Source organism: Chenopodium quinoa, unplaced genomic scaffold (genome assembly GCF_001683475.1).
Source record: "Chenopodium quinoa cultivar QQ74 unplaced genomic scaffold, ASM168347v1, whole genome shotgun sequence".
Taxonomy (NCBI): domain Eukaryota; kingdom Viridiplantae; phylum Streptophyta; class Magnoliopsida; order Caryophyllales; family Amaranthaceae; genus Chenopodium; species Chenopodium quinoa.
In genome coordinates, this window is record NW_018742931.1 from 323,763 (window position 1) to 336,289 (window position 12,527).

Here is a 12,527-nt window from a genome sequence, read left to right on the forward strand (position 1 = left end):
GACAAAAAAAAAAAAAAAAAACAGGAGGAAGGGTAAAAAAGTAAAAAAAAAATGGAAAGAAAATAAAATAAAGTAAAGAAGTTTTGCCAAGTTTAATAAAAAAAAAGGTTTTTATGTAATTACCCTTTAAACCACTTTTGGCGGCTTTCATCTGGTTGAATCAAGTTTGGGTTATTTTCGGGTTTGGGTCGAGTTTGGTTTAAACTCAAATCATCAGGGTTGCGGATCCTACTGTAACATATGATCATTTATCTTAGTGTACCTTTTTTGCATACGACAATTAGCTGATATATTATTTCAAAATTTGATCAACAATATTTTTATACAACTTGTGATCGAATATAATTAGACCTTAAAGTCTTAAACATGAAAGTTGAAGCCTACAATATAGAGTTTTGTGCATCCGAATTTCGGTATCAATATGAGAATGGGAAAGAAATACAAGTGGTTAATTAAGAAAGAGTTTCACAACAAATAAGAATTCCACAAAACCAAGTTGTATGATCATTTGCAGGCTTGGATACTTGTGTTTTCCTAAGCTACATGGTAGAATGTTAATGTTAGACAAGGCGGCCGGGTTTTCGTCTTTTCATGAAGGGAACTCTCTTGGCCTCTTTCATGCTCCAAGCATTCAGCTTTGAGATTTTTATGCTAAGGCTTCCTTTGTTGAACACAAACAATCTTGCTTCCTTGTCAACGGCTATAGTCGGGTAGACCCTTGCTGTGATGCACGCCGTTCCTTCCCCTCCAAAACTCTCCACAATTGAATGGTCGATCTATAAAACAGAATAACATAGGAAATATGAGTTACTTATTTGGAGATTCGAAATGTGCAGAAATTTTAGTACACTACTTACCAAAGTTCTAAGTGAAATGTTCTCCTGAAGGGAATCGATGTCAACGAAAGTTCCAAAGCTAGTTTTATCAACCTCTTTACTCAAGGAGGATCTGTAACAGGTGCAATTATATACTGTATGATAAAAAAACAGAGTATTTCAAAAGATTATGCAAGGAATTAGAGTTGTCTGATTGTTGAAATCGACCTGCTTAAATCGTTACACATCAGGACTATATGCCTACTATGACTCTTGAACACCCTGAAGAAAATTACAGTTTCTTCTGTCAAGTTTTTGGATGCCAAAACTCGCAAGCCAAATGGTCCTAATGTGCCTTCTTCTGCTGCATTTTTCTGAGCACAGAGCAGCTGTGGATCAATCCAACTAGGTTCCATCTGCTCGATATCTTCTAACTTTGGCAGCTCGAATAAGACTTCTACATCAGCCTTCCATTGCAAAGGAAAAAGGTTACAAAGTTGTTGAAAAGAATTTCATTAAGAAATTATAAATTTTGTTGTGGCAGTTTGCAATATGACTACCTGTGCTGCTGTGATGCCATCGACCTCAACCAATGATCCACTCTCGAGTTCTTTGCCTTGTATTTCTACTTTATCCTTACGAAGACTTTCAATCTCTTGGATAGGCCACTGCATTAATTGCTTTCCACTAGTACTAAGCCATACTACTCGGGGTAAAGACTGCACATTAAGAATAGCCTCATTTTTACATGTACTGAAAGTAGAATGACAGCAAATGATTTGTGTTCTTGTTTAGTGATTTCGCTTAATCAGTTACTCTTTTTCACATTTTCATAAAAACTTTGTTTTTCATGTTCATTTACGACGAAGAACATCAAAGCAAAAACTTAAAGTGAAACAAAGAACCTAATTCGTCAAGAAAAGATTATCATGAACTCATAATTGTAATATGAAGCAGAGGAGGCAGCATTTTATCAGTGAACCATGCAATGTTAAACAATAACTTCATGATTGTCTATGTAATGAGTATTACCTGAAGTCCTGACCATCCTTTTTTCTTGTCATTTGCTCTGCCATCAGCCTCCAATATCCACGCCCACAATATTCGTCGTCTTTTCTCACCATCGAAAAATGTCTTGGAAGCATAATATTTGCTTCCATAATCATATCTCCAATCAGTATTACCTTCCATGAAGTCAGTTGTGTCTACCTCGAATTCATTTGTTTCGGCCTTATAAAATCCTAGTACATAGTGATCATGATCAAGAAAACTTGCCTTAAGAATAAATTTAGTGTTTTCCTTCATAAGATAGTTTTCTGCTCCATCTTTACTATTGATGGTCACAGGATAGAAATCCGGACACTCCCACATTCCGGTTTTTGCTGATGAGTGAAGAGGCTTCTCACTTTTAGTCCAATTTACAAAATCTTTACTCTGGTACAAAAATGCCATTCCTCGGCCATCTATCTTTCCGCCTATAAGTACTTGCCATGTACCATCAGCAGCCTGCCAAGCTGTTGTAGGATCTCTGAAATTGCTAGGGTCAATGTCACCATCTGTTGCAGCAATCACAGGATTATGAGGCGACTTGACCCATTCGCTGAGATGGGGATCAGAGGGGTCCTTGGGGAATGCCAAATTCTGTGACTGGAAATTCTGAGTGTCTGCACCAGTATAGAAAATGACAGGTCTTCCTCCTGGGAGCATGGTGACTGATCCAGAGTAGCAGCCGCCTAATTCATAAGGCTCGGTTGGATTAAGGGCATGTTCAAGATGAATCCAGTTGACTAGATCATGTGATATTGAATGACCCCATGTCATGTTTCCCCATATTGCAGAGTAAGGATTATACTGATAGAACAGATGATAAACACCCTTATAGTATAATGGTCCTGTCATAGGCAAATTTTACACGAATTACACACGTTCTTTTAAATACCACTTTGTGAAGAATTAACAGCCAAAAGAGGACATGACATACCATTAGGATCTGTGAGTTCATTAGCCGCGATTCAATAATCCCGCCATCAATTACATACATAAAAAGTCATAGGAAAAACAGTAATAAGCATCAATTTGACTGCAGACAAATAGCATAATCATTCAAAACAACATTTTAACAGTAACTTAAAATGAAGTTCAGATTGATCAAGGCTCACCATTCATCCAATTCTTTTGAGGTTGAAAGTGGTAGGCTGTCCTGTAAGGCTGCTTCGTACCTGCAGACGCCTCATTCAGACTGACGCCGGTAGTCTGAACTCCACCAGAAACTGCAGCAAAGCACAAAAATACAGCCAAAATAACAGGCATTGCCATGTTATTATGTACATTCAAACAACACAGTTACGAGCATAAATGGTTACCAACTGTATTATTTGTCAATTCTTAGAGTAGTTCAGATTAATTAAGTCAAACTTGTTGCGTTTAATATACATTTAGAGATAAAATATTCTTAGAGTAGTACTTGATAGATACAGAAAATATAGAATTATATAATTAACCAATTTTCTGGAAATGAGCACATCTGCCTCAGTCTCACGAGTCACGACGACTAGTTCAATTATAATTATCTTCAGATTATTTACATTCTAAATTAAGATACTTGCTTAACATTATACCTATCTTATGGCATTGAGCTGTTCAAGCCTTAAATATAGGGCCTTTTATCTTTTCCTAAGATTTATTATCATTATTTTTATATTGTGATTCATTTCTGCAGGATGTTTTAACTTGTAAATGTTGTAAAACATGTAATACATTGAATATTTAAAATGCACTGAATATTTCATTGTTGTAATGTTAATTATGTTATATACGGAGTATATCAAATCTTATAAGAACCTAGATCTGCAAAATACTGATGTAGGATGATAAAAATATTCCTTGATTAGTTGAAAAGACCAAAAATATTAAAGAACTTAGAGCTTGTTTGGCATCGTTTTTTTTTTTTTTTTTTCCTTTCAGTTTTCTTATTTTTTTAGAACAAAAAATCAAAAACATGAAACAATAAAAAGGTGTTTCCACGATTTTATTGTCGGTTTTCAAAATTATCATGTTTTAATAAGTTTGACTCATTTTTTATTTATTAAATGACATATATAAATCATATAGTTTCGAAAAATAAAAAACTAAAAAAAGAAAACCACAACGATACCAAACGAACCCTTAAATCTTCAGTTTAATTTCCACTAGTAGAAATATTATAAAATACTTGTAAAATATATCTTAATATAATCGACAATTGCTTTTATACAAAATAAAATTAGGAGTACCTATTTTTTAGATGATAAATTACTCTCTTCCAAAGAAATTTGCACCGTAAGAATTACTCATAACATAAAAGTAACCCTCATTAGGCCCGTCAAAAAAAAAAAAAAAAAAAAAAGTTAACCCTCATTATAAAAATTGATCCTTAAGAAATTATCTTATTTCCATTTATAATAAAATTATTATACGGAGCAGCATATTATGGTTACCCTAAATATGGTTAAAAGTTACTCCCAATCGGTTAACAATTACCAACGCCGATATATAATAAAATTAATGTAAATCGGATCTACCAAAAGCTTTTGTAAGATAATGCAATAAACAATTTGTTTTTAATTAGCAATTTGGAAGTGTGCATAACAAACTAAGATCAATTGAAAACTATAGTCAAGATTTGTCCTTATTGACATTTTCCATTAAAAGAAATGTATACATCCAAAAAGATATGGAGAAGAGCAATGTCAGTACATACTGATTAATTTAATTATTCTAAAAAGTATATAAATATAGAAAGTTATTGAGAACTGTGGTATTTAATCTTTCTAATTCAAGAAGCAATGTTTCATATCATCACATGCAATTAAGACTTAATTAAGATTAATACTAGCAATGTTTCGATGACTAACCTTTCGGCTCATCATATAGCGTATACAAGTTGGAGAAGCAACAAAGTTAGAGAGATGGCATGGCTATAAGGCTATTTTACATTTCATCTTTGATCTTCCAATGCTATTTAATGGAGAAATCTACTTCATATATTTTGAAAGGGAGAACTCATCTATAACTCCATAAGGAGGTTGGTTTTGAAAGTCCTCCACAAGGAGCAAAGGGTTTTTCGAGGTAACTTGTACTCAAAAATAAATTTTCCAAAGGTACTTGAAGGTCTGCCTTGTCACGATGATGTCTGAGAGCTGAGCCTACAAGAGAAAAAGAGTGATGAGTTTCTCCGAGAGTTGACCCAGGAACGCCTCTCAATAAGCCAGTAATGTACTTTCTAGAGAGAGAAAGTAGAGAGCTAGAAAGAGAGATTTGAAAAGTTACCCGTCATTCATCATTAGCTTGCTATTTTTAGATGTACTTTTATGTAACAAAGTTGTACTTTCTTGGACAGATTAGGGATAAATCTTTACTTTAGAGTGATTAATGGGGATGATTAAGGATGATGAGCTGGATTATAGAGGAGTATTTTCGTTATTTGGGCTATATTAATTGGGCTAGGCCCAAATAGAAGCAAAAGAGAGTAGACTTGATCAAGTTGAGCCTGGCACGCTAGCCTGGCCTGACCCGGCCCAATTTTGGGCGGGCTTTAGCTAGTTTTTTCCGGCCTGATTTTAAAAAAAAATTAGGCGGGCTTGGAAAGCGATTTTATGCAATTTTAGTTGTTTTTTGGCACGGCCCGAAAAGCCCGCACGACCCGCCTAATTTGGGCGGGTTTGGGCACACATTCTCCGGCCCGAAGTTTGGCTTGGTTCGGCCCATTGAATGGGCAAATCTTTTTTGACCATGGCCCGGCCCGCCCATTGATCACCTCTAAAAGAGAAGAGACGGTTCTGTATATGCTACAAGACTCAAACTATTGTTGAGTAGAATACACCCTTAATTTCAATTTAATATTTCTTATTAAAATGATATAGACACTGTTTAGTTTATTTTGTTTTCAATTATTTCAAAAAAAATAAGATTAGATCAAAATAAGTTCTAACACTACAAGAAAACAGCTGGACTCCGACGGAATTTTTCCGTCGGAAACATCGAAAAATCCGTCGGAAAACGGCCTTCCGACGGAATTCCGTCAGAATCGGTCTGTCGCAATACCCTTCGTAGGAAATTGGACGTTTTCCGAGGGAAAATCCGTCGGAAGCCACTTTTCCGACGGAATCCATTCTGTCAGAGCTGGATTTTGACTTTAAACGGGATTTCGTCGCCATTTTCTGACGAAAACGTTTCTGACGGAATTTTTCGTCGGAATCTCGCCCCTTCCGACGGAATTTTCCGTCGGAAAAGACATGTTCCGACGGTAAATTCCGTCGGAAGTGGGGAGATTCCGACGAAAAATTCTGTCGGAAGGGGGGAGATTTCGACGAAAAAATCCGTCGGAAGAGGAGAAGATTCCGACGAAAAATTCCATCGGAAAGTAAGAGCTTTCGACGGATTTTTCCGTCGGAATTAGCCCTGTTTATTTTGCAAATTAAACGATTTAATTTGGATTTCGTCGCCTATATATCCTGCACCTAATTTAAGATAAATTTGAATTTATGATTTAATTACGAAAATATTTTTATATATTTATTTATAATAATATATACATTGTGTGCAACTATACAACACAATCTAAATCTAAATACATGTACATACTATATACACAAATTCTAAGCTATAGCCGGAGTACCTTGCCCTGCACCACCGCTACCCGGGTCGTTCGTGGGGTCTCGACGCTGATGTGGAATGTTGGAACATGGGTCGTTGCTGGAGAATCGACGCATCATCTCTTCATACCTCTCTTGGTTTCTCCTTTCTATTTCGGCCAATCGAGCCTCCATCTCGACTTCCATTTCACTCCGCATAGCTTGCACCCTCTCCTCCACCCTCTGCTCCACCCTCTGTTCCACCTGATCCTGCATCTGGGAAAGAAAGGAAGGCTTGTAGTGCTGGGAAGACTTCGAACCTGAACCCTTCCTGTTGCCATAATACAGCTCTGCACCTTGGCCAAATCCCTTCACACGACCCTTCTTGTTCCGACCACCTACAGTTTCCCAGTACAACTCATTTGGGCTCTTCCGAATCCCTTGGGTGCTTGCTTCTTCAACTTTCTTCTGGTAGGCCTCCTACAAGATACACATATGAAAAGGTGCACACAGATGTAAGTTAAAATCAGCTTTCTAAACAAAATAGAACAAAGTAAGGCCTATATGACCTATTCTTTGCCCATTATCTACATTTCTTACCAAATGAACCATTTCTTTCTCATAACATGTCTATTATAGGTAATTTTAGGTGTACAAGCCTTGAAATCACAAAAAAAAAAAAAAAAAAAAAAAAAAAACCAACTCCCTAAGTTTTGGGAACGATTTGGACCAAAATAGAACAAATTGAGGCCTATATGACCTATTCTTTGCCTATTTACTACATTTCTTACCAAATGAACCATTTCTTTGTCATAACATGTCTATTATAGGTAGTTTTAGACGTACATGCCTCGAAATCACAAAAAAAAAACCAACTCCCCAATTTTTAGGAATGATTTGGACCAAAATTCAACCAATAGACCCCTGTATGACCTATTCTTTGCCTATTTTCTACATTTCTTACCAAATGAACCATTTCTTTGTCATAACATGTCTATTATAGGTAGTTTTAGACTTACATGCCTTGAAATCACAAAAAAAAAACCAACTTCCCAAGTTTTGGGAACGATTTGGACCAAAATTCAACCAATAGAACCCTATATGACCTATTCTTTGCCTATTTTCTACATTTCTAACCAAATGAAGCATTTCTTTCTCATAACATGCATATTATAGGTAGTTTTAGGTGTAAATGCCTTGAAATCACAAAAACAACCAACTCCCCAAGTTTTGGGAACGGTTTGGACCAAAATTCAACCAATAGACCCCTATATGACCTATTCTTTGCCTATTTTCTACATTTCTAACCAAATGAAGCATTTATTTCTCATAACATGCATATTATAGGTAGTTTTAGGTGGACATGCCTTGAAATCACAAAAACAACCAACTCTCCAAGTTTTGGGAACGATTTGGACCAAAATTCAACCAATAGACCTGTATATGACCTATTCTTTGCCTATTAATTCTACATTTCTTACCAAATGAACCATTTCTTTCTCATAACATGCATATTATAGGTATTTTTTTGGTGGACATGCCTTGAAATCACAAAAACAAACAACTCCCCAAGTTTTGGGAACGATTTGGACCAAAATTCAACCACACTACTAGAAAACAGGTCATTTCCGACGGAAAAATTCCGTCGGAAATACCTTGAATTTCGTTGGAAAACACTGTTTCGACGGAATTTCCGTCGGAACGTGTTGTCGGAAGACCGTTTGTCGGAATTTTTTCGTCGGACGAGGTTTTCCGGTACCGGAAAGTCCGATGGAAATTTCCGACGGAATTCAAATCTGCCGGAAAATTCCGACGAAAATTCCGTCGGAAACTCCTGCAAAAAAAAAAAAACAGGCACCACCCCCACCAGCCCCAACCACCCTCATCCACCCACCGCCACATCTACCCCTTACCCTTACTCATCCACCACTACCCTCCTCCTTAACCCTTAGCCACCACCCACCACCACCAAAGCCTAACCCAGATTCACCAACCACGCATCACCACCGGAACCACCCACGCACAACCACCGAAACCACCCACACCAGCCCCTAACCTTGATTCACCAACAACCACCATTGAAACCACCCACATCAACCCCTATCCCACCTTCACACACCACCACCGACACCACCTCACCAAAATTTAACCACAAAAAGTCAAAAATTAACCCCAAAAAACACAAATGAGCCCAAAAATACGGAAATTAACACAATAAAACCGAAAAAATACCACACAAAAATCGAAACACCACCAGAATTTAACAAAAAAGAAAAAAAATTCCAAAAAAAAACGAAAATTACATAAAAAAACAACGAAAATTACCCAAATTAATTAAAAGAAATATATAATTATACAATTATTAAACAAAATTTATACATTAACATTACAATGACATCAATAATTAACTAAAATAAGAATTTAAAAGGAAAAAAAAAAAGGCTAGATCTATAATCTAAGAAAATAAAACCGTGTTGTTGCGACGGAGGCTTTTGTTGCGCCGTTGTTGTGCGGTGTTGGTGGTTGTTGTTGATTGATAGGCCGTCGTCGAGCCTACCAAAGATAATAATTCCTATCTTGGTCTCACTAACTAGTAGCAAGGGTAAGAAAAGGTCGAATCCAAGAGAGGCGTTGAATCAACCACCGAGTACTATCGTTTAAATAAGCTAAATGAAGTCGAAATTGGGTTGGTTTTGAGTAACTTCTACTAATTCAATTTAACTAAAACTAAGAGGAGATTAACAATATTTAGAGGAATCTAGGGCTTGGGTTATACCACTCAATTTCATCACAAATCACAATTAGCATGCAACAATCAAGGTAAATTAATGGGATAAATTAGGGGAAGTCATCTAAGGCACCCAACTACTCTCTCAAGCTAGAGGGATTACTTGAATCATATATACAACCTACTCTCGTGGTTACATGGCATAAAACAAGTGTTAAAGCATAATCACGATGACATAAACATTACCTTGACCGGTAATTCCTATTCTCATGGCATTTCGGGTCAATCAAGCATAAGGGAGCTAACTCAAAATCATCTCTCGATCCTTCGTTGAGGAAGCTTGGATAAATAGTTCTAGCAATGGCCATATACAAGAACTAAGCAATTAAACCACTTAAGCTCAACTAATTAACATCCCACAACAACCAAATTAGCACATGCAACAAGTAATTAGTGACTACATTGAGGGTTTTGCCCAAACCCTAGAAATTGGACTACTCACAATCCATGGAGATTAAAGCAATTAAAGACTTCAAGCAATTCATGAACAAGTTCAAACTAAGGATTAAGCTAATTAACAATCTAAACATGCAAGAACTAGCAAATAATTAACAACAAAGTAAAGAGAAGTAGAAAAGATGAGTAAGAAATGGTTACTATGAAGCTTCAAGGTGAGCAACAATGGTGGAACTTGTCTTCTACAATGGTTGAATTTGAATATTTCAAAGCTAATAATTGAGAACTAACTAATGATTTGAGAATTTTATGTTCTAAGACTACAAAACTAAGAGAAAGCTCTAAAAACCTTGCTTGTTCGTACAAATGAGCCGAAAGGGGGTATTTATAGGACCCCCAAATAAAAAGGACGGAGAAAACAAGAATCGGGCTTGACTGCAGGTCTGCACGGACGTGCCAGGTTTGACACGGACGTGCAAAAGGGTCAGAAATGAGGCAGAACTTACTGCCAAGAATCGAGCAGGTCCGCACGGTCGTGCAGATATTGGCACAGACGTGCAGCTACATATGCACGGACGTGCCAAATTAAGCACGGTCGTGCAGGCCTTGGCAGAATGTTCTAAGTTTCTGGAGCACTCCTGCACGGACGTGCAAGGTCTGGCACGGCCGTGCAGTCTCTTCTGCACGGACGTGCCAAATTAAGCACGGCCGTGCAGGCCTTGGCAGAATGTTGAAACTTTCTGGAACCTCCTGCACGGACGTGCAAGGTCTGGCACGGCCGTGCAGGTTCTAAGCCCTTTTTTCCATCTTTTCTTCTGTATTGCTCCTTTCCTTGGCTTCTTTCTACCATCTTCTTGCTTCTAATCTCGGTTTTGTATCCATGGGCTTCATTTGGTCGTCCTTGAACCTAGAACCTCAACAAAAACACTAACAACCCGTGAAGCATAGGATACATAAAAATTGCATAATAATAGAGCAAAAGTGAACCAAAACACCAATTTTATCAAATAAACTAGGTTCAAAAACACCCTAAAATCATATCAAATAGCAAGTTATCAAATCCCCCCAAGCTAAGCTTTTGCTCGTCCTCGAGCAAAACAAACATGTCGAACCAAAGGAGGGAAGCAACTTGCTAACATCAATCCAAAGAGAGGCAACAAGGAGGAAGCATGAATACACAAATCCGCATGGTGACAACCATCATCACTTTTAGCACAAGTGAGAAGCAATTTAAACCTCTAAGTCGCCTTAGAGGACGAGTTTTTATCTCGTGAGGGTTTCCAATGAGCTTACCCACAACTCACACAATCCACAACACATCGACAAAAATCACACAGTTTTAATTTTCGCCCAAGTCAACTCATCTGGATATGAGACACAAGCAAGACAAGTGAACAACTTTCAAGAATTACCAATCATACCAATGTACACATGAGTTGGGGGTAGAGAGGAGGGCTAAGCAAGGTTGCACTAGGATACTTCTTTAGACCTTTTACTAGTTCATTAGAGCACATCTAGATATTCCAAAGTTGTAACAAGCCCTCTTTCGGTTATAAAATCTCAAAATGCTAGTCCACCTCCCAAAATGCACACCCAAGGCCCCTTAATTACACTCTAACTCGGGAATTTCACAAGAAACAATAAACAACATATTCGACAATGTGTGGGAGGCATCCACAAGTTGACCTCTAAAGAAAAGAAAATCAAAATTTTGAGAATTTTGGGGGAGTTTTTGTTCTCCCTTCTTTTCTATATATATATATATATATATATATATATATATATGTATATATATATATATATATGTATATATATATATATGTATATATATATACATGTATATATATATATATATATATATATATATGTATATATATATGTATATATATATATATGTATGTATATATATATATGTATGTATATATGTATATATGTATATATGTATATATATATATACATGTATATATGTATATATGTATATATATATATGTATGTATATATATATATATATATTAACATTATTTCCCTCGCCTCTTTTAACTGTGAGCGACTCTTTCTTTATTCGAAATGTGTGACTTATTATGCCACTTATTACACATATTACAAGTAGAGCTAATTCCCTAATAGAGTTTCGTTTCGGGGAGGAGAGGAAGCACATTAAAGGCACAAGGGACCGCAATTTGATTCAAACATATCCTACTTTGGGCAAATTTGACAATATCCTATGCTAGACGTGCAATTGAGCATTCATCGGCTTTCATTTCATATACACTAATGCAACCAGGATTAATAGACCTCTAAATGACCCCAACTCTTGCATACACCCTTCTAAAAGAACTTTTACTCATCACTCAAGAGTCAAGCAAGCAAACCATATTAGCGTCATCATTTGAGTTTCATCCTTGGGCAATTTTTCATTTTTCAATACTTTTTTGTTTTTCAATTTTTTTTTTTTTTTTTTTTTGAGCAAGTAATGAAAAATTACAGCATTAGGCTAAACTAAGCATAAAAATAAAAATACTATACATCTAAATAAGAAGAAAGGGGAGGTATTCACAAGATAAGAAATTTGGATTTAGGATATTGGATTTCAAAGGGAGCAAATTTGGATTTTAAGGATTTGGATTTTAGGGAAAAGGGAACAACAATCATGCAAAATCAACATTAGGCTAACACGAGAACACAACATGAACCAATGACACATAAGAGAACACTCCCCCAAGCTATCATGAACATTGTCCCCAATGTTAAAGCAATGCAAGCACAAAGAGAGAAGGGGAGGAAGGGACTAACTCATTGGTTCGGGCCCCCTTGGGAGCTTGAGCCCCCGGGGTAGAGATGCCGGTACACATTGCGGAAATCGCCCAACTCCGATATGAGACTTTCGAAACTTGTTCTCATATTGTCAAAAGAAGT

At 36.6% G+C, this 12,527-nt stretch overlaps 1 protein-coding gene across 1 annotated transcript; it reads right to left on the minus strand.

Moving 5' to 3' along the window:
• Nucleotides 1-274: 274 nt before the first annotated feature.
• On the minus strand, nucleotides 275-3,175 carry LOC110728378 (beta-fructofuranosidase, cell wall isozyme-like). The gene is made up of 7 exons (XM_021908026.1): nucleotides 2,975-3,175; nucleotides 2,797-2,805; nucleotides 1,848-2,707; nucleotides 1,376-1,534; nucleotides 1,044-1,282; nucleotides 858-948; nucleotides 275-776 (listed from the first exon to the last, which is right to left on the minus strand). Exons 1-7 carry the CDS (start codon nucleotides 3,129-3,131, stop codon nucleotides 561-563), a joined length of 1,731 nt encoding a protein of 576 aa, XP_021763718.1. The 5' UTR covers nucleotides 3,132-3,175; the 3' UTR covers nucleotides 275-560.
• Nucleotides 3,176-12,527: the final 9,352 nt, after the last annotated feature.

Excerpts from the sequence above, each read along its gene's own strand:
- LOC110728378 (XM_021908026.1), bottom strand. The coding sequence starts at position 3,131 with ATGGCAATGCCTGTTATTTTGGCTGTATTTTTGTGCTTTGCTGCAGTT. Across the intron at positions 1,535-1,847 it reads AAGGATGGTCAGGACTTCAG|TCTTTACCCCGAGTAGTATG; the intron begins GTAATACTCATT and ends CTTAATGTGCAG. Across the intron at positions 949-1,043 it reads ATGTGTAACGATTTAAGCAG|ATCCTCCTTGAGTAAAGAGG; the intron begins GTCGATTTCAAC and ends CACCTGTTACAG.